This window comes from Ascaphus truei, chromosome 3 (assembly GCF_040206685.1).
Source record: "Ascaphus truei isolate aAscTru1 chromosome 3, aAscTru1.hap1, whole genome shotgun sequence".
Classification (NCBI taxonomy): Eukaryota; Metazoa; Chordata; class Amphibia; order Anura; family Ascaphidae; genus Ascaphus; species Ascaphus truei.
Genome location: NC_134485.1, coordinates 103,214,047 through 103,237,560, shown reverse-complemented (window position 1 = coordinate 103,237,560; position 23,514 = coordinate 103,214,047). Strand labels below are relative to the sequence as shown.

Sequence of the window (23,514 nt, the reverse complement as noted above, 5' to 3'; positions counted from 1 at the left end):
TATTCGTGTCGCTTGTTTGTTTGAGGCTCCCTTTTGGGAGATCTCATCTTAAGGAGCGTTTGGGGAGTGGCTCCACACACACAGCTGCAGGTGGATTTTTGTTTAAAGGATACTCATCAGATAGCACAAGCGCGGGTACCTTGCTGTATCTTCAAGGCACTAGGAAAACTGTATATTAAACCCCTAAAATTCCCCTTGTGCTTCGTGGTGCTGACAAGCATACTGCATTGCTGCTTTATGATAAACAACATGGACACACCAAGGTTTATCCATATGAGAAATGAGAGAGCAGCAGGGATTTTTCAAGAGCTACAAAAAAAACAATCCGTAGAACGGAGAAAAAACAAAAAGTGTATACTTAGTGTTTAAGTCCTGCCACATAAAAAATGCTATCTTTTGCTTTAACTCCTTCAGTAACTCACTATCAACTTGAGCTATTTTGATACAAATAGAGCTATTTATTAAAGAGACAGTCTGTGCAGAACTTAAAAAAAAATATATATATATATATATATATATATATATAAAATATATCAAGCTTTTGGTTACTTTTATTGAAAACTAATTCCCTAAGCTGTCGAGCGCAGGGTTCATGAAATGGCTGCCTATAAGTTTCAATCACTCGTTCAGTCAGTGTCACTCAGCATCTACAATGTATTCTTATATTACCAAAGTAACATTATCCATTGTAACAGTTTGCAGCTCAAACTGCTGGGAATATTGGCAACAAATTATGTAAGTATTATCCGAACTAATTTATTTTAAAAAAACAAAAAAATTAAAAAAAACACACATGTAGGATATTGCATGGACTGCTCCTCTAAAACGCGATAGAGCTGATCAGGGCACAGTACATAAACCGCCTGAATAATGAATAACCCCCGAAGAGCCTAGGTAGCATGTTTTCAGTTCACCTACAATAATTGGAAAGGCTTAGAGCAGCAATCCCGGCTGCTCATTTTTACATTTATTCATTATTTATTTATTTTCATCTTCCCTAAACTGACTTCTTGAGACCTCCCTTCCCCCGTTGCAGCAATATGTAGTTTCTGTTGTGCAAGTTTTGACACCAAAAACTACAAATATGCCGGCGGACTGCAAACATGGTCACCAATTGAAAGCTGCAACATCCTCTCCGGCGCCCTCCTCGGTTCAGGTAAGATATATAAAATAGGGAAAGCAAAACATAAAAAACCGCTCCTGCAATAAACAAACAAAACTAGTACACTAAATAAGAGGATGGAGAATAAATAAAACCATTGTGGACGATACCAAGAAGAGCCATCGTTCTACTGCCCACAAGGTTAACACAGTCACCCCTAATTCTGCACCAGATGCTCACATTCCCCACATCTGCAGGTCTCACTGTTACCTTTGGTGGCTCCCGCTGACCCTAGGTGGTAGATGGCTCCAAGGATTAACCAGAAGGCCTTCTGCTCTTCGCTGGAAATCCCCAGGACTTTCATGGCTGCTTGGAGTTTGCCAAATAGCTGCGCTGCCTTCTGCTTCTCCTCAGCCTGTACACATAATGGGAATGCCCGTTAGGAACTGCCCGTGAGAGATAACGAGATGTCTCCTGGTACCATAAATCCCTGGAAAACGTTATCTGCCGAGCCTTTCCAGAGTTGTCCCATAATCAACTCTTGACAGAAGTAGACCGGGATTAAAGGGCTCCTTCAATAGTATCCTATAACTTTAAACCCTTCGCTGAGGAAGGAACCCAAGTTGTAGAATAATGCCTTATGGGCCCCGTCAGCACCAGAGATTAAATAAGCAGGAATTCTGCAAGCCACCTTGCACAGGTATTCCTCAGACCAAATACCTTGGAAGAAGCAGCAATGCCAAACACGTTGTTTTCCGCCAGGTGGTTTAAGTGAAGCTCTGTCCTGGAGGAGGAAAATACAGCAGCTGTTAAATTAAGTTCAACATCCAAAAGCACCTACTACAAAAATATATACATATGCCAAGTTTGTCTAATGACCATGTGTGGTGGGAACATCCACATTTTGTTATTGTAGTCATGTGTTTGTGTGGCTTATTTTTTAGATATAGTCCAGCACTCGCATACATCCGTGAAGACTTTAGGTGGAGTCATGCAAGAGCTGCTGCTTTAAGGACTGAGGAGGCTGTCGGGATGTGACCTTCATGCCCAGACTGCTAAGCGTTACCTGAGTGTATTGTCTGCTCCAGCCAGGAGATAGTAGAAGACATTAAACGAAGACTCGTTCTCTGGACGTTTGGCCACTCTCAACTTCTCCAGCAGCATAGTCTGCAGCCCACCAAGAGAGTGAGATAAGTCAGAGGCACAGCATACACTCACTACACAGTCCACATTTTGAGGAGTATAGAAGACAATCAAATGTGCATAATGAAAATTGGGATGTATTCAAGTGGGAGTTCGTTCTGACTGAAACAATATCATATTCACACACACACACACACACACACACACACACACACACACACACACACACACACACACACACACACACACACACACACACACACACACACACATCGATTAAGTGTATTGTACTTGCAATATACGTTTACTACTCCATTTAATGCACCTCCCCATTATTATAGCCTTTCTATAATCTACCGTAGGGGAATACGGTTACCATTAGCTAATCCTGTTTTGTGGGCCTTTTTTGACAACCCAAAGACATACGGTATGAAAGCATGAGATTGTGAGCTTGAAAATCCCAGATCACATACACATCAGTACCAGAGACCAATGCATTCAATGTTGAATCGTCAGCTTTGAGGACAGCAATAATATGACACATTGTGATACAACATACGAGTGCCGGATGTTCTGGAGATATAATCACAGATCATTTAGAAATCCTTACCACAGCGCCAAGTTTTATAAAACGTTACGTCATCATGTTCCAGACCTCTAATCTTGTACGAACCGGACAATTCCACACATGAAAAAGATACTGGCGCTTCCCCATCTTTAATAATGATAACTTCAGGCACACACAATGGCATCTCGTGTATAACATAAGCAGGATATTCATTGTCGTAAAATCATAGATGCCACATACAGCTCAACCCCCTTATAACGCTGTGCTTCGGGTCCAAAGAATCACATCGCTCTATAAGCGGATCGCGTTAGAAATAATGTACAATTCTATACATTGTACAATAAAGTATTTAAGATCCCAATAATCGTGTTGTAAAGTATTCAGAAATACGAAAATTGGGCGCCACGCTTGCATCGCGTTATAAGCGGATTCGCTTTGTAATGGATCGCGTTATAACGGGGTTGAGCTGTATTTAGTTTCCTTGTACAAAAGTCAAGGTCTGTTGAAGCCTGTTTCTAGTTGAAAATCCCAACCCTTTGCACACTTCTGAAAAGCTCCTAGGAGTCCTATGCTAATCCCTGCTGCAGGGGAAGACATTATCCCATTGTATAATACAGGGGTGCTCACCTCCAGTCCTCCTCCACCCCCCCCCCCCAAAGGTCAGGTCTTCAGGTTATCTCTGCTTCAGCACAAATGGCTCAATCAGTGGCTCAGTCAAAGACTGAGCCTCCGATTGAGTTACCTGTGCTGAAGCAGGGATTGATTGAGCCAGCTGTGCGGAGGCTGGGATAACCAGAAAACCTGACCTGTTGGGGGGGGGGGGGGGGGGAAGGGAGGGCTTGAGGACCTGTGCACCCCTGGTATAATATACTGGCTTACAAATCTAAAGGTGACACTTCCCGCGCTCACTTGTACAGTATGCCTACCTATAGAATCTTACAGTATGTGCCCAAAGTGTTCCCTTTACATTATTTAAGACACTCAGATTTCCTATGGGACTTGTTTTTAGTACTAAAGGTGCAAATACCAAACAGATTCATAGGGGGTTATGCAAACAATGTACAAACGCAAAATTATGGGACGTTGTCACTGGGAAGCATCACGCTAAAGGCACGTGGACTGCAAGTATTACCTGGGACATGACTCTTAGCATCCTTCGTACAAGAGGCAAGGATTGGAGAATTTGCCTTGACCATCATTATATTATGCGGCCGCACTGTGCACCTGGGAGAAAGGGCTCAATCCCTCACCTGTATGGATGCAGAAGCCACCTGTCCTGCCTGGTCAAAGTCCAGTGAGATGATCTGAGAGAAGCGAGTAGCGTTTGCATTCAGCCCCGTGCTGCTATTGCCAAAGGCCTCCAGGATGGTGTACACTGCTTGCCACTTCTCCGCTGTGAAGGTCAAGCAGAAGGCAATGAGATCCAGCCGGAAGAACTCCCAGGCTCCCACAACAACACTTGCTCCTCTCCAAATAGTGGAAGTCCGAGAGGTCTTTCCCATGAATAGGAAAGAGAAAAGCAGGGAATGTTCAGCTCGGGAGATCAGGTACATTTGTATTGTTAATAAAGGATTCAATCTCTAGGGATTGCCTTGGCAAGGGGATAGGCTTGTTGCGTTGGGCCAAAACTTGTGACTAAAGATCCCCTCTCTCTTTGAGTTATATCAAAGGGTTATTGACTTTGTAATACAAGGTTTATGCAGCATGATGAATATAATTAAGAGATAATAAATGCTTAATTATATTTGAATTGCATATTTTTAAAGACCATGAAGTGTAAGAAAGTTGTGAATCTAGGTCGTGCGGTGGTATTTTAAACTTCTGGTCTAGACAGGGTCACACCCATGGAAACTATAAGGTTTGACATTACTATGTATTGGGTAAGCCTGCCAAACTGGATTCTGGGGAAAATACAACAAAACCCTCCCCCCCCCCTATTCTAATATCATCACCTGGTGCAGTCAGAAACATGGAATCAGTCAGCAATATAACATATTTGCACCAAAGAATGCATTTTATAGACTGCAATGTGAATATAAAGACAATACTGCCAGCAAAATGTGGAGTGCGTACTGAGATCACTTTTTTTCCATTGTGTCACGCAGAGCCGCTTAAAAGCCTGCGCAGTGCTCTTAGGCCAGGTCCCCGCTGGCTACTGCAGCGGCCGCTGTGGCGGACGCTGCAGAGACAAGAGCCACCCCACAATGGGGCCAGGCCCGCTGCGAGGGGGGCCGCTGCGCCGAGAGAAACTCCTGCTCTCAAGAAAATTGAGAGGAGTCGCGACGGAGCGCTAGGCCACGCCCCCGGCGGTTCAGCCAATGAGGCAAACCTGCCGGGTAACGTCATGGCCGCACCCCCGTCACCCCCCCCGTCTTTCCCCCTGCAGACCGGGGGACTCGGCAGCACGTGCCGCCTGCCTCGCAGACGCGCGTGCGGCGCAGGCAGCGGGGCCGCAGCCTAACAGGGCTTCCCATTATGAGTAATATGACAATGTATCAAGAATTGCAGTTTTTGGGACCAGTGAAGTCCTTGCCAGAGGGTTTGAGCAGGGAGTTACAACTTTATGTTAAAACATTTTCACTGCACATTTTGCACAATCGATGGATTTTTGCCATTTATTGGCATTGTCACATTACTTGTTCACTTTGCATTTTTGCACTTTATTGTTAGTGACCACTTTCTGCGGGAGCGCTTAAGTAATCACTTTTCTGTGTGCTAATCATGTATCAACACCACCGTGCAAACCTCAAAGGCATGATGGGCTTACATCCCTCTCCAGCACTAATATTGGTGCAGCTTCAGCTTGTCTTGAAACCATGATGATATACTGTGCCCCTTGTGCTCCTTAAATACCTGACAGTATCTTGCCAGTGCTGCCAGACACTGTAGCCAGATACTGGATCACGTGCTGGCAGCTGGTGGTTTTGCCGCTACCACTGCTCCCCAGTAGGACAATGGACTGATCCTGGCGGGTCATCAGCATATTCCAGTAAGCAGCTTGGGCCACACCATATATATGAGGGGACGTATCCTCCCTGCGGCACCCCTTAAACATGTGCATCACCTGCAGAGGGGAAAGAACATACTAGCATTGGTAGAAGTGGACATGGAACTGCTCCGCAATCAGACGCACAGCAGTAAAAGACGTGGGAGGAAATGGGAACAAACATCTTCCATTCAACCTCTTTGATGCCAGAGGAGTTCTTGCTCTGCAGGTCCCTCTGGCAGCAAAGGTGTTAATAAGGCCAATGCCATCTCATGTAAAAAAAAATACCCATCACCAGTTCTATATTACCTATGTTAACATGTGTTTCAAAGAGAGATTGTCCATAATACTGACTGGGAGAAATCCAAAAGATTCTCAAACGCTCATAAGTAAAACAGTGACATTGATAAGGAATGTATTTAAAGCTGCAGTTCAGTCTTTTTTTTTTTTTTTTTAATTCAATAGCTTCATGTGGGCAATCTTTAATTACCTAAAGAACTGTATAGCTGCCAGTCAATTTGTTCTCCATGTATTGATTGGCGAAATCTTTAGATATGGGATATGTTTTTCCTCTGCTTCTGTCACTCAGTGGAAGCTCATGAATATTCATGAGCACTCCTGCACTGACATGTGCTAGAGGGAGGGCAGGGCTGACAAAGGGGTGTGCCAGGGCTTGTGACAGGACATGAAGGGGCAGTGCCTTAGCAAATGGCTGTTAAAATAGAATACAAGAAAATTGGTCTTTCAAAGTTGTTGTTTTTTAAAACAGAAAATGCTAAAAGTATTTTTTCTTACTACAGAACTGATTTATTAAAAAAAACACACATGCAGGATATTGACTGAACTGCAGCTTTAAGTATTAATTGCACATGGAACTTTTAAAGGAATGTCACAATGATCCAAACTCAAGCCTTTCATCCAGGCAATGATCGAGAGGAAAGGGTAAGTTATTCCTGCCAGGTCAGGCCGCCCTCTGAAACATTAGCACGGTTTAATGAAGATAGTTATAATGCACTATGAGATTGAATTCATACAACTTCAACTTGTGCTTTGTGTGTGTACCTATGATTGTAGCTATGGATTAATAAGCTCATTATTTTTAGACCATTATGTTTTGTTATTGTGGGGTCACACTGCTCCTGTTTTGACATGACATTTTGGGAGGTGGATTTTCGGTTCACACATAGGATATTTTTACGCTAATTATTAAGTCATCGTTGTTTTTAACCCTAAACATTGTGTGTCGTCAAGGTCTCAACAAAAATGCTAGAAATGGATTTTAAGATCCTTGATTTCTCTAGTTTGGGTACAGCGAGCGGACTTTACTTGCAGTGGTTCCCAGTATGCAGACGTTTGGCAGATTCCCAGTGCAGCAATGCCGGCACCCTTTGAAAGGCAGACTACTAACATTTTAAAGTATTCCTCCTGTTCAGACTACACCTGTTCTTAATTGGAGTGTAGCTTGCTTAACTATGCCCCAAACATGGTGAGTGCAGACTTTCCCTACTGCCTTCAATCAATCAACAATAATAATAATAATAATAATAATTTGTGTTGTAGTGGGAAAACCTTCAGGTTAGTCTGAAGCACTCTGGGGTAACAAAGGACCCAGGTTAACAAACACTAGTAAAAGCTCTTCATCCACAAGTTTTTCTTTGAAGAGTTATATTTAGGACTATTTGTATATGTATATACCAAATATGTAAACATGGGAAGGATGTTGATCCAGGGAGAAATCCACTATCGGAGTCGGGAAGAAATGTATTTTTCCCCTTATGATGTTTCACTGGGTTTTTTTTATTTGCCTTCCTCTGGATCAAAATACTGTCAATACAAAAATAAGATAAGTATCTGTCGTCTAAATTTAACATAGGTTGAACTCGATGGACATAGGCCTTTCATCAACCTCATCTACTAAGTACAGGCAGTCCTCAGTTATCCAACGGAACCCGTTCTGGAAGTAGCGTTGGATAGTTAAACCGTTGTAAAGAGAGTCCCATGTTAATCAGTGGCGGTGAGAGTTGGATAACGCATTCAGGCGTCAGATAACACATTCCGCCGTCGAAAAAACGGCCCATAGGGAGGCATTGTAAAGCGTTGGATATGCCATTCGTTGTAAAGTGAAACGTTGGATAGCGAGGACTACCTGTATATTTATGGTGGGTTAATAATTGCCTAAGTGACCAAACAACTTGTGTCAAGACGCCAAGCATGAGTGAGTACATCTGCTATGCCACCACAACCCATAGTGAACATACACCTGCACCCCAGTGTTTGACACCCATACATACATCTGAATGTTTCTTACATTAAAATACCTAGTAGAATTCCCCTTTTCAGACCTCAATGCAGAAGTTGGCTAAGTTAGGAGAGACATAATTACTTATTAAGAGAATATTATGTGGTCGTCACAAAATATAGACCACTCAAAAATATCAATATAGAACCAAAAAATGTACACCGTTTTTCTGTATTTAGCAACCCAAACTTTAATTTTCTATTATAAACATACTCTATTTGAAAAACGCTTCAATTTGCAGTTTTCATAAAGGTGCATTAATGTTCAGTACAAAATTCACATAAAGGCAGATTATAATTGAAATGCAATATTTTTTTTTTTTTGTTCTTATAAACTGGTGTGCGGTAATGTAGTTCATGTTTTAAAATGGTCCCGACAATAACAGTGCATGAATGGTTCCCGCCACTCCTGTTTCTGGTTTGTTAGCCGAGAATAGGTGAGGCAGTGAAATGGTTATGGCAGAAGAAGAGGGTGTGGGATTGTTGGAGCAGAGCGGTGTGCACTGACATCTCATGGGCGACACACGATAAATGCACAATCCACGGTTTAAATTTCAACCCAGTGTTTTAAGCCTTCACACAAATGGGTCTTTCAGAAATGACAGGAGAAAATGGAACATAATGGAGGATTTTATTAGAAAACTTGACGGTGACCGTAATTAGGAGTAAATGTACCTATAAGAAGGCTGCTCGGGGGAATCGTGTTACCTTGGAAACCTGGAGAGCATTTACTAAAGAAATGTAAAAAGAACTAACAGGGTTTGAATGACCCTGGCTGCCATGATGTCTCTCATCACAGCAAATGTGTAATGAAACGGAGGGAGTTTTATGCCTGTGTGTTCTCTAGCAACACAGAATAGGGGTTACATAGGAGCGGAGATTCATGCACTGCTGCCCCCTGCCACAGAATAATTGTTATTCGTGAAGGGGTGACAGTAGCATGATCTACACATATTCACAACTTCATATGTATTTAAAAGTCTGGTTATTCACGGGCACTGGTCCCCAGTTGTATTACACTGTGTTTACAAATAAAGACTTCAAATGGTTTGTATTGTGTGCGGATAAATAGCTGCTGGAATGGAATTGCAACTAGATGTAAATCATAAATATCAATTGGTTGGGTGTCAAACTGATATTCGAAATAAAATAGGGGGAGCTATGTAATTCACGCCAAAGTGTAGGGATGCTGCACCCAGCATCAGTGGTATGTATTACATACCATGTCTAGTTTTGTATCATTACTGTGCAGACCTTGCAACCTCACGGCTTTGAACAGGTGAAGAGCTTTGGTAAACTGGTACCCACAGGTTGGCAGGGTCACCCAATACATAGTAATATCAAACTGGATTGTTTCTATGGGAGTGATGTTGGGGTGTGGCCATGTCTATAAAAGCACAAGTCAATGATACCAAAACACACCCCTCTCAATCCCCACGTTGCTTACACTTTAATGGTGTTTAAAATCTTGCAATACTACAAAATATGTATATATTTTGGTTAACTGGTACCAGACAAAAGGCTGCATTTTCATTTCAACACAAGTGCTTCCAGTAAGCAAGTTCTACGCGGTGAGGATAAAAGAGACTAAATCAGAGGATATGGTGACAGTGATATAGAATTAAAATTAAAGCCAAAAAGCTCCCCAAAAATATATATATATGTTTTTTTCCCAGAAGAGCAAAGGCTTTCAGAAATTATTTCAATATGTAACCCATGTTAATGTTAACCACTTTGCTGCCAGAGCAAAGCATTGCAGAGAGACGAATATCTGGTCTCTTACCTTCTCGGAGTATATGGAGGGAGAGCTCAGGGGGTTCACGATGACCGTGGCCAGACCGGCGTTGGTGTGAATCAGGTTCCCGCCATATCGCTGCCGTAGCGTGTGCAGTACGCTGGCCTCGTTGAGATAAACCAGGGATGCCAGATCCTCCACTCGGTCATGAGATGGGGGATTAGCCTGAACAGAAATATGGAGGATTAGCCAGAACAGAAATTCCCTCCCGAAATAACGTATCTTGGATTAACGTAGCTCAATGTGATGCAGAAGATTGCCAATCTATTTTTTTTTTTTATTCCTAGCTATTTTACATTTTATTTACATTTCTATATAATAAGGCCCAAAGCCTCCAGTAGAATGTTTAAATGGTAACCTCTGTTTATTCTCACTTGCGCCACTCCACCAAGCAGCAAAGAGCCGTTTTCTAATGACGTCTTCAATGAGATCTCTCAGAAACACTGGTGGTAGTTCGCCTGCTTTAATGCAGGTTCAGTCCTACTGCACAGACCTCCCATACGTACCTGGCACATCACTGGCCATATTACGCCAGAGGCCCTATTGACGTACCAGGCCTGTCATCATGAAAATGCCCATTTTTCATTGGAGAGGTTGGCCTGATTGAAACAGAAGTGGAGCACAACCGTAGCGATCACATGGCCGCAAACGTGGTGCTTTAAACTTTCCGGCAGCGCATAGCGACCCCAGTCCTCAAGACCCCCCCCCACAACAGGTCAGGTTCTAGTGATATCCCAGCTTCAGCACAGGTGGCTGAATCAGTGTCTCAGTCGAAGGTCTGTTGGGTGGTCTTGAGTACTGAAGTTGAGAACCCCTTGGTTAATGAATTATCCTATTTTCTGAGCTACTCTACTAAGGCAATGTAAAATCCACCAGTCACAGTGGTAGGAGCTTAGCAGTCATGTTAATTAATCTCTGCTTTTGGGCTCAATTTTTCAGAGTAAAAAAATCTCAATAAAAAAATTCAGTGAGCCAGGAAACAAACTAGAGAAGTGAAAACAGACACACTTGCTACGGTAAGTGAAGACATCTTTTAAAAAATAAATGGGCTGGGAGGGGGAGTGCATCTTTAAAAGGGATTCTGAGACTCATTGAGTGTGTCCTCATACAGGCGTACACAGAGTGTGACTTGTGAAGAATTACGTTTCTTCTAACCTCACACGTGAACATAGAGACTCGCTGACAGAACAATATGGGATATGTCAAATATTTCACAAAACGTAAAGTGGAACGTGGTGACTTATTTAACCTGTCCTTTCCCTCCCCGGGTGAAACAGTAACACAGCAATATTGTCCACTAAATCCATTGCTCCCTTACATGATCTATGACACATTCAATCTATACCTTTCCTCGCATGGGTTAGTGTCAGTGGGGCTATGAAGTCTCTTACAAAATGGACATCAGGTCTGTGCAACCCCATGACCTTTTGACCTTTAAAGGGGTGCAGGGACAGAGCGGAGGACAGGGACAGAGCGGAGGACCCAGTCTGACCAGCACGCTCTTACATCCAAGTTACTGATACCATATGAGAAGGATTAGACAAAAGTACCTATATACTGTATAGCCTAATATAGATATATATATATATCCCTTCCACGGAGAGAGACAGATAATTGTGGTTGATAGAATATGATATAGATACAGCAGGATTAAAAAGGCCTATGGTGTATTAAGTGTGTTTAATATCATTGGCCACAAGAGAGCAGAGATGATAGTTCTGTAACAATAGAAAAGAAAGGACCTAAAGCCCCCCATGCCTGTGTGACATTGTGACACCAACACAGTACAGGCCAATGGCCAGCAGTATCTTATGGTGACAATGGAACAAGAGAAGCACTGCAACACGCTTCTGTAAAATACACACCTTTTCCACGTCATCCTCATCCACATCCAGTATACTCCCATCATGCTCTAGTCGGATTTTCACCTTGCCGTCGGGCAGGTTGCTGTTCTCTAGCTTCAGCTGATTGGCTATGTAAAAGAATAAAAGCACATAAAATGAGTCAAAGTAATAGAACATGGAAACAATTTGTTGCCAACCCCAATTTATATTGTATAGCAGCCAGCGCACGTAGAGGAGGCAGTGAGAGAGATACAAAGGGTCATGATTACCACATTTCTGCTTCCTCATTTTTAATTGTATCCTTTGTTTGTGTACATGTATACAGTGTCACCATGGTGATCGTGGACCTCCTACAGATGCTTTTGTGATCTTTATAAAAAAAAAAAAGCGTAACCACCATAATGTATTACTGAATGTAAAAAAGTATAAATCAGTGTCATGATAATATCATGAGATATTATGTATGTTAATCAATCTGGTGCTTTAAGAGTTGATGGTGCAACAGTTTTAGTTTAAAAATACAATATATTGTGTTTATGACACGCCAAGACATTTCCTGGGTCTGTGCGGGTCTTCAAAGAGGCCTTAATTGGGGGAACTATCACGAATGATCCACTAAAAGGGACACATGCGTTGTTTACAAAGATCATAAACGCTAACCAGAGATGATTCTGTCAGCCTTAAAGAGAACTAAACATTTGTGAATAATTACTTGGTGCTTTCTAGAGAGAGGTGACACACAGGTTATGTCCTCAGTGGAGGACTTAATTCAAAATGAAAATATCATGCAACGTCATCTACTGTGCATACCAAGAGTTACATATGTACGTTAGTGGCACAGAGTGGCATGTAATGAGACCACAAACTGCATGGGAAAGAGCTGCAAAGGACCGATATCCATTTGTCACTCAAATTTAGGATTAAGACGGTCGTGATTAGTCTCGTTGCGTCAGTCACGACCCCCTGAATCTATTGATGCAACTCGTGTGTCTAGGTATGAGTCCGTTTATATGCTGAGGCAAAATGTAAAGAAAAAGTTTGTAAGAAGTTTTTTTACTCTGCCATATAACTGTCAATCTTGCAGCTGATTTATGACAGGTGTAGGTTTATGTTTTTTCAATATGAAAAAAAGAGTACATAAGACTTGACAAGGGATTATGAAAATCAGATTTCAACAGGTGTGTGTTTTGGACCAAACACGTGATTTCTCATTTTTGTGCCAGTGATCTCTCTGGGGAAAACCTATGACATAGGGTAACGTAATGTATAGGGATTTCTGTTTTTTGTTTTATCCTGTTATTTTAAGAAACTGTCCTTCAATTTACTGTAATTATATACTCTTGTAATCCTTTTTCTGTAATCTAAGGACTGTACTTTTATATATATTAAAACATGTAATAAAAGTGATGCTTTGGCTCTCTGAATGAACGGTTGCACACTCGGAATAGAGTATTTAAATTTTCAGACATTTTGCTACAACAGATTTTTGTGTAATTTATATTAGTGTTAGGGACCCTTGAGATGTGGTCTGCCGTGTAGTGGCTCAGGGGCTTACAACACTTTGGCCAAAATGTTAAACTAAAAGACCATTTTATTTAATAGATATCTATATCTATACATATATATTTAGGCACTGTACCGTGTATAGGTTTCACTGGATGTGCACTGAGCTCTGTCTGTGTTTCATGTTCTGTCTGGTTTTAAACTTTTGCGGAGGAGACAGATGGGTTGGCTATAGTAGCCGTGTGTATTAACCCTGGTTGCATATCTAAGTCATGTACTCACTTCTGTGCTGTTCGTCGTGACAGATGGTATATGGGGACGGATTGAGGCGAGATATTGTTCATTTGAGGGACCTTTGCGAAGGTGAAAAGTGGGACAGTTTGTGAGCTGTGTATTAACCTTTGTCCCGTATGCAGGTCACGTGCTCACAGCTAATGTTAGCATTAGCTACACTTGAACCAAACAAACAGTATACATCCATCGACACGGAGAATCACAGAGAATTTCTGACAGTGTGGTTACCATTACAGTAACACACAAAAAACATCTCCACACACAACGAAGAGCCTTTTCCAAGCCATATTATAAGAAATAAACACAGTTAAGAAGGTGTTTATTACAATGCCAACGGGTGAAAACCAAAGACAGCAGTAACTTCTAAGGTTACATTACACATGGCTGGCATATCCCGGGTCAGTGTGACGTCACCATAGAGCCGTGTATACATACTCCCATAGGTACAACGGACTAGCTATAGAGGATACAAAACATCCACTTACTAACGGGCACACCGTGGTAAGCATAGTAGGCAGATATAACTACTACAGTATATCATTACCAACCACAAGAAGTTTAAAAACAGGATTAACCCACGGACATTAAATACTGAGCATAGTATAAAGGGATTTTTACTCCTTATACACACCAACTATACAAACCAATAACGGTTTACTGAGTGGATATCCACAATTGCTGGGTGTTTTTCCTTCACCCCTGCAATCGCAGAGACGTCTGCAACAGGTATTCACGAGCAATATCATCTTAGGGCTCACTCACTGCCAACATCCAGCGGTTTATCAACCAATAACCCTGGACGCAGTACTAACAATATCTATGAACAGTATATATATTGCATGAAATATACATACATATATATATATATATATATATATATATATATATATATATATATGTATCTATATCTATATCTATCTATCTACTATATATATATTTGTGAAAGCACTGTATGTTTGTCTGCTATATATTTGTGAAAGCACTGTATGTTTGTCTGCTATATATTTGTGAAAGCACTGTATGTTTGTCTGCTATATATTTGTGAAAGCACTGTATGTTTGTCTGCATGGCCTGTGTCCCTAGGGGAAATCTCATTTATCCCTTGGGCCGCCCGCCCCCGCACACCTCTCATTGGCCTGAGGCAGAGTGACGGCCCAAAACACACACACACCACCCCCCCTTGCTCTCTGCGGCTCTCCCCTCACATAGACCGCTCCCCCAACTGACCATCCCGAGAGCGCTCCACACGGCTCTCACCACCCATAGGCCACTCCCCCACCCGGCGCTCTCCCTCACCCGCTCACCCCCCGCCCCGCTCACCCCCCCGCTCCCCCACCCCACACACACAGAGAGCACGCGGCTCTCCCCTCACACAGGCCGCTCCCCGTCCCCGAGGGCGCTCCTCCGGCTGTCTCCGCCTCTCCCCGCGAGAGGCACAGCACGTCCTCACCGGAGCGTGTCAGCCTCGCTGCGGAGGAGCCCGAGGTGGAGGAGGAGGGCGGCCGTGACCCAGAGGAAGAGGAGCGCAGGCGTGTACAAGGTGAGTACACGCAGGGGAATCGGTTATTTACCGCGTCCCTGACTCCCCCTGCCCTTTGCCCCCCCCCCCTACCCTCCCTACCCCTTCCCATTGCCCACTGCCCTCCCTCCCCCTGCCCTTTGCCCCCTGCACTCCCTCCCCCTGCCCTTTGCCCAAAACCCTCCCTCCCCCTGGCCTTTGCCCCCTGCCCTCCCTCCCCCAGGCCTTTGCCCCCTGCCCTCCCTCCCCCAGCCACCCCAGCCCTTTGCCCCCTGCCCCCCCAGCCCTTTGCACCCTGCCCCCCCAGCCCTTTGCCCCCCCTACCCACATGCCCTTTGCCCCCCCCACCCCTCCCTGCCCTTTGCCCCCCGCCCCTCCCTGCCGTTTGCCCCCCTGCCCTTTGCCCTCCCCACCCTTCTACGCCCCTTTCCCCCCCCCGCCGCCCCTCCCCCCCCGCCCTTCCACTCCATGCTCCCTGCCCTTCCACGCCCGGGCAACGCCGGGTATATCAGCTAGTATATATATATATATATATATATGCACAACATATATCAGTGGATTAACAGCTATAATAGCTTCTTGTGTTTGACCTTATATACCAGTATCCATGGTATATCTCACTCTACTACTTGGGGCTTGTATACTAGAAGTTCACATACAGTATTCTTGCGCTAATAAAACTATAAAATCACATTAATATTTTATTGATATATTTTATTGATATATGTTATTAAAGATTCTTTTTAACTGTCTATTTAAGTTTCGCACTGACCATACAGAAAGATATATATAACAATTCTGTACTGGAGTGCGCCGATAAGAGGGACACTCTGAGTGGACTGTGCCTCTTTGATGGATTGTGTCAATCTACCTATAGCTATTGTCATTTCCCTGGCAGCACACAGTACCTTTCCCCTGTCCTGGAGTTAGAGCGAGGTTCCTCTCTTCTTCTGAAAATGTTATTAACACATTTCCATAAAGATAGTCTTCCCAAATTAATAAAATGCTATTATCCCAATTGGACTGGCTAAACTTGCGGTGCGCAAACTTGGGGCGCGGGGTTTACAGAGGCACCACGCGTTTCCCGAAGGCACTTAAATTAAGTGCCGGGGAAGCGGCGAAGGCCTCTGTAAACCTCACTTACCTTGGCTCTGGCGGCTTCTTAGACGCGTCACCAAGGCAATGTGACATGACGCCGAGGTAAGAGGGGCGGGGGCGTGGAGAGAGGGGAACTGCCGGCAGGGGGGTGCAGGGAAAAAGGTTTGCGCTCCCCTGGGCTAAACTACTACTATTAGAAAAGGCACCAGAGTTTGTGTATACCATAAAACATGTTCAGGAACAATACCCCTGTAACAATATGGTTTTCACTCTATTTCGATTTTCATTCAAATGCACCAACACACTTACATCTGCCAAGAGACTTCAATACAAATAGCCTTCATTTTGTAAGTAGGTTATGTATACCAATGTGTTGGTTAGCACTTTAAAACAGTTACTGATTCCAACGTTTCTAGAGTACATAACATATATTTAATTCAGAACTTTGTATTCAGATTCACTAACTGCAGCTTTGGATATTGGAAGCTATGGCTATGGAACACGTTGCTCATTTATTCCAATGTATGGAGAGCTCACATTCAGCATCAAAGCAATTTGTTGCAAGAAAGCCTTTTCTATGAGTCAATTTGGGATCACCACAGAACTTAAATATGTTACAACACAAAATAAAAATACCACTTGTGAGCACATTCACAGTTCTCAGACAGATTGGCAACCTTGCTTTTCACCATTGGCCCTTAGCATACAGTGCTTTCACTGCAGCCAGGGATTCTGGGAAATTACATTCAAATTACTATATGCTTATAGGGGTCTGTCACGTATGGCACACCTGTGAGCATGTGACGAGCATGTGACCTGCATACGGGACAAGGGTTAATACACAGCTCTCTAGCTGGCCCACTTTTCACCTTCACAAAAGTCCCTCAAATTAACAATATCTCCTCTCAATCCGTCTCCATATACCATGTGTCATGAACAGAACACAAGTGAGCATGTGACTTAGATATATAACCAGGGTTAATACACAAGGCTGCTCTAGCCAACTCAACTTTCTCCTGCGCAAGGGACTTTCAATTGGTTAATATTAACCCCTTACTCAATTCCAATCAGATCTATCCACTTCCACCACCCAAGAAATATGCAAAATATATCAATGTACTGTATATAGCTGCCAGGGTCTCATATCCCTGTTTATTATAGAAAAAATTATGAACTTAAATTCATTCAGAGCCCAAAGTATCACTTATGTTTTAATATATATATATATATATATATATATATATATATATATATATATATATATATATATATATATATAAACACAGTGCTTCAGATTACAGAAAAAGAGCATTACAAGAACATTCAATTACAGTAAATTCAGGACAGTTTCTTAAAATAACAGGATTAAACATAAAACAGAAATCCCTATACTTTACCTTACCATATGTCAGGATTTTCTCCCAGAGAGGTCACTGGCGCAGAAATGAGAATTCACGTGTTTGATTCATAACACACCTGTGTTGAAATCTGATTTTCATAATACCTTGCTAAGTCTTATGTACTATTTTTTCCCCATTGAAACAACATAAGTCCACCCCTGTCGTAAATCAGATGCAAGATTGACAGTTTTATGACAGAGTAAAAAAACCTTCTACCAAAAGACGTTTACATTTTTGCCTCAATATATAAACACACTCATAGTTTGCCTTCTCTAATACCTGGACACACGTGAGTCACTTCAATAGATTAAAGTGATTATGACGGATGCAACAAGACTAATGACAACCGCCTTGCTCCTTAATTTGAGTGACAAATGGATATCTGTCCTTGGCACCTCTTACCCATGCAGTGTGTGGTCTCATTGCATGCAACTCTTTGCTATGATTGCAGATATGTAACTCTTAGTATGTACAGTAATTACGTCAAATGATAGTCTCATATTTAATAAAGTACTCCAAAGGCATAACCGGTGTGTCACCTCTCTCTGGAATGCACCAGTAATTATTCACCAATGTTTAGTTTTCTTGGGAGGCTGACATAGTCTCTGGTTTTCGTTTATGGCATTCTAAACAACATATATGTAAATTCTAGTGGGCCATACGGGATAGGTCCCCCCAATTAAGTCCTCTTTGAAGACCAGCACAGACCCAGGAAAAGTCTTGATCTGTCATAAACACAATATATTGTATTTTTAAACTCAAACCGTTGTTACATTAAGTAAGCATCAGATTGATTAAAATACATAATATCTCATGATATTATCATGACAGGGTCCATGTTAAAACGAGTAAAAAACAAAAGGTGACAAGCTCTGCTCATTTGTATATAATTTCCCAGAAACCCTGGTGAAAATGGGAGGATTTCGAGCAGAACAACAGGTGCCATATTGTCTGTATTCACACTAACTGAATAGCTAGCACCTAAAAAGTTAACTCCATGAAAAATACCAGGTTATAAAACCCTTGTAATTCTGTAAGGAAAAAAAGCTCATAGGTCTGGAATGTGAAAAGGGGTTAAATCAGTTTGACAAGAGTGTCTTTAGAATATTTGTGGGATAATAAAGATTATGTTAGGATACAAAAGATTGTTAAATCAATGTTAAATAAGGGAGTTTGTCAGAACAGCGATTGATGGTATGAGTAGACATCTCACAAGGTTGTTTGGAGATAAAACTATAGGGAGACATTGTTCTACCATGAATGTCTAAGTCTAGAGATAACAGTTAAAGATGAAAATATATTTTCTTACTGTCTAATAATATTAATTGCTCTGGTTGATAGTGAGACAGAGGCCGCATTGGTTACAAGAAGGTATATACTATATGTTTTATCCTGTGTGTATTGATGGCAGAGCTGAACTGAACTAACTATGAAGTGATATCAGCAAGAATGCAGCTCTCTGCTCATAACTAATTGCCTGTATAGTGATACAAAGAACTTGAATGGATACCATCATGACTGTAGTTCTCCACTCATAACTAAGAAATGCCTGTGCAAGACTTGTGTATGATATAGATGCCTTCCGATCTGTCTCTGAATAAATATTGAAAAATAATTACATCTGTGGACTTATTGACTGAGATAGAAAAACCTATTTTCACCTGGCTGCAGTGGAAGCTCTGTATGCTATGAGATAATGGGGAGAGACAGGGTTGCAGACCTGTCTGAGACATGTGAATGTGCTCACAAGTGATATTTTTAGTTGCTGTACAGTATGGTGGAGATTCCCCCCCCCCCCACTTTTTTACCCACCATAACTTAAATGATATAATACTAAACATCGTTGCTTACTTATACCGAAATAACGGTTGTTTGAAAACCCACAAAAACATTACCTCCAAAAACTATAGCCTCTGGTGCCATTAACCACCACTAGTGGTCAATGGGATTGTTATCATACAGTAAAAGGGACTTTCCTTTGGTTGATAATGTGGGTTAAACTAAGGCTGTGTTTCCCAGCTCCAGTCCTCAGGGAACCCCAACAGGTCAGGACTTAAGGATATCCCTGCTCCAGCACAGGTGGCTCAGTCAAAATGACTGAGCCGCTGATTGACCCACCTGTGCTGGAGCAGGGATATCCTTAAGACCTGACCTGTTGGGGTTCCCTGAGGACTGGAGTTGGGAAACACTGAACTAAGGACATGGAAGAAGATGCAACACACGACAAACATTTCAGGCCAACCATGATCTGCAGATTTTGGCTACTTTAAGTTCTATTTCCTATAAGAATAAACTTCGAAGGTTGGAAATGTATAGAGATACTTAACACCATAATATAATGCACCTTAACAATTGATTTTTGGTGGTTAAAACTGCATCCTCCAAACACACATTGCGTCCTTTCACAGGACTATATGGCCCCCCGCTTCTCATTTCTTCTCATTTCCCTCTCTAGATATCTATATAAAACAGTGGTAGACAGCATGCAGAAACATACCCAAAGAGAAGCCATCTTTATGAACCAGCCACACCTTGTCAGTCTCATACCAGTTCTGTTCCGCTGAGATCTGCTCCTCGGTTTTAGCCTGCAAGGGGAAAAGAAAGCCTTGAGAAAAGATTCGGTGATAGTCTGTGCCCATGGATGATATAGGCATTGCTGCCCATCAAATGGCACTCAATGTTTCAGTAGGGGTTGTGCTAAAAGCAGGAAATGACCAAGAAGACAAACGCAACCAAATGGATGACCTATTCCTTTCAGCATTTAAATACTACATAGGTGAAACCCTTACATTTACATTCTTCATCTGCTGCATACATTTCTACAACCACACCTCTGCTGCCTCGCAAAATAACACAGGGAGCAGCAGAGGGAGCACAGTACTACTCAGCTACAGTCTGACACCGCAGTAGCACTGTCATGGATTTCAGAGGCTCTTACAGTTAATAGAACTCAATGAGTGTGAATGTGTGTGTGAGTAATATATAGGTTACGTATTTACAGCATTATATATATATATACAGTGTTCGACAAACCTATACATTTGCTCGCCCCGGGCGAGTGGATTTAACCCCCGGGCGAGTAAATATTGGCCCAAGCAGCACACGTTTGGTACTAGGTGGCGAGTAGATTTTTTGGTGATTTGTCAACCACTATATATATATATATATATATATATATATATATATATATATATATATACAGTGTTCGACAAACCTATACATTTGCTCGCCCCGGGTGAGTGGATTTAACCCCCGGGCGAGTAAATATTGGCCCAAGCAGCACACGTTTGGTACTAGGTGGCGAGTAGATTTTTTTGTGTGGCGAGTAGATTTTTTTGGTGATTTGTCAACCACTATATATATATATATATATATATATATATATATATATATATATATATATATATATATATATATATATATATATATGTATGTATATATTAACCGGTCTAACTTCTGTTTAACATCAATGTCACTGTCCATGGGCAAGTGTCATTTACTCCATGTGCTTGCAATTACATGGCTTCATCCCAGTTGGGACAGCTTAGTTTGTCAGAAAGATTTATTTTAGCAGCTGTACCCTGTCTTTCTGGAAGAGTAAAAAATATTTTGTCTTGAGGATGTGGTTGGAAGGCAAAGAATTCTGTAGTATGACAAGTCCTGGGTGTGAAAAGCTGGCTTTGCTTTCATAGAAACAAATCAGTGGGTGACCAATCCCTGTGATTATGGAGTCATCTTGTTAACCAAGGGATCTCTCTGTCGGCAAACAATGATCGGACCAGAAAAGCTTATTGTGCAGAATAAAGCATCATAAAAAGTTAAAGCCATATAGTATGCATAGAACAAACACACTCTCTGATCCGGCAAACATTACGCAAGCAGCAGTAAAGATATCGCAAAGCATCCCAAATAACAACACTACACAGCAAAACAAAATAATAATAATCTATTTTTTTTTTTTTTTTAAATCACAAAAAACGAGAGGGGAACTACCCGAGAAACATGACGACAGCAGCAGTTCCTCACCATAATTAATATAAATATATTTTTTTTGGGGGGGGGGTTATTCATTCTTAAACAGTTGGTGATCTTTAAACGACCACCTTTGGAACATGGAATTCTAAAAGAATGGGGGTTACACAAAGCCAGCCACACTTCCATGGCAGAGAATGAAGCGTAATCATTAGGTTAGTTGGCAACGTGGACATCAACCTAACATGGATTGGTTCTTTCCCAGTAAATGAATACACAGACACACACAAAAACAACAGCACTGCATTAAGTCAGCCAACCTGAGGCAGAGCTATGGTTGTGCTGGGCGGCAAAGCTGGTGCATCCTCAAACGGACCCTGCGAGGCAGACTGGCGGGAGGGAAGCAAGGTTCAATTAATGGTTATTGTTACGCCAATCAAGTATATGCAGCCAACAACAAAGCATACACATGCTATAAGCAACGTCTAAATTCTGTCCAGAAAGCTGCACTAGTCGAGCACTTTACATGATCCATGAGGACAAACCTGACATTCATACATTGCTTACAAAGCAAAATACACGAGGACGTATCATTTATTTGTATCTGCTTTTCTTTATAGAAAGGGAATTGAGTAAGAAGAATAAGTCAGCAAAAAGGCTATGGGCCTAAAGAGCAGCTTTCCCATAAGCTTGTTGTATAAATAACGGAAAGCAAGAATCTACCATTAGTGGCCTGTAACAAACAAACTTCAAGCACCGCTGAATGCTATAGAACTGTTATCTTTCTAGGCCTGAATGGGGCCTGCAACGTCCTACAGATACAGTAATGATTGGAGGTTAGGATGTCCAGAAGTGTGACCCATCTTCCACCTTTTTCTCCAACGCTTTCACCATACATGAAGAATGGAGATATTCCACACAAGATAAAGGGCAGGACAAAGCCGTGAAATTGTGACATTTTAGCTAAAAACAGGCAAAATGCAGGTCTAATGATGAGAAATGTCATCCAATGGAATATTCCACCACCGTGAAATTAGCTGCCTGATGCAAATGACCTCATCAAAAATATGTTGCTGATCTCAACACTGTCCCATCCTGCCATGTAGGGTCTATAAAGAGGTCACCAACGTATGATCAAAACATGAGTTACTGAAGGCTGAGTGACCATGAAGTAAACTATTACTATTATGAACAGTTAACATCAAAACTAGAGAGAAAGCATCAAATTGACCAATTTCTTTAAATAATTATCAAAGAATTCCAGTAAAAATGTTGGGTCTTTACAGTACTTCATAACTACAAGAAACATTCATACTGCAATTTTACTTAGGTACCAAACATGCAATAATATTCATCAAACATCTGCACAATGCCCAATCGGCTAAAACCTTAATGTCAGCAAAGCTGGAGGGATGTTTGGTGACCAGAATATCAGTGCTCGCTCACTCATCTTTGGATAAATCAGTGTGTAAATGTGCACTGTTGCAAACCACAATGGTCTTTCTTTACCTTTTTATTATGGCAAAATACGGCTCAAATCCTTCTACTAGGAGCACAGTCACCTGGCCACCAAACTGGAGGGTCTTTAGTGAGCATTAACAAATGCTGACAACTAAACAGAGCATGCAGGGGGTGAGGGGGGGGGGGGGTGGGTCGGAGCGGGTTGCAAAAGAGGAGATGAAAGGAATTTGGCAGATGTTAGTTAAGAGCAGAGGGGAGATGTGAATAGCCTTACACTCCAGCATGACACACGCGCACAGACACCAGCCCAGATGTGGACAGAGGACGATGTTGGGTCAGCTGAGAGATCCTGGGTGAAGGGGTACAGTACCTGGCTTGGTGTAGAAGAGGCAGAGGCTGTTGGCTCCAGCTATGGCAGCGATTGGAAGAGAGAAAGAAAACAGATAAGGAACAAGGAGAAATAGCTAGATTCCAAAAGACGAGAGAGGAAATAAAGAAAGCTACTTTGTTTGATAGAAAAGGCAGATCGGC

The 23,514-nt window shown here is 42.1% G+C and overlaps 1 protein-coding gene across 18 annotated transcripts in view; it reads right to left on the bottom strand.

Moving 5' to 3' along the window:
* The window catches only part of MYO18A (myosin XVIIIA), a 207,796-nt gene that overhangs the window by 165,253 nt on the left and 19,029 nt on the right, over positions 1 to 23,514 (bottom strand). For 10 of the 18 annotated variants that reach the window (XM_075594629.1, XM_075594628.1, XM_075594630.1 and 7 more), the window contains 10 exons: positions 23,258 to 23,392; positions 21,843 to 21,911; positions 20,048 to 20,135; positions 11,758 to 11,864; positions 9,881 to 10,057; positions 5,667 to 5,877; positions 4,064 to 4,206; positions 2,169 to 2,269; positions 1,823 to 1,886; positions 1,373 to 1,517 (listed from right to left, as the gene is read on the bottom strand). In XM_075594629.1, the coding sequence (XP_075450744.1) occupies positions 1,373 to 1,517; positions 1,823 to 1,886; positions 2,169 to 2,269; positions 4,064 to 4,206; positions 5,667 to 5,877; positions 9,881 to 10,057; positions 11,758 to 11,864; positions 20,048 to 20,135; positions 21,843 to 21,911; positions 23,258 to 23,392 (1,240 nt within the window). The remainder of the gene's footprint in view (positions 1 to 1,372; positions 1,518 to 1,822; positions 1,887 to 2,168; positions 2,270 to 4,063; positions 4,207 to 5,666; positions 5,878 to 9,880; positions 10,058 to 11,757; positions 11,865 to 20,047; positions 20,136 to 21,842; positions 21,912 to 23,257; positions 23,393 to 23,514) is intronic. The other 8 variants (XM_075594641.1, XM_075594633.1, XM_075594636.1 and 5 more) reach the window with 4 other exon arrangements.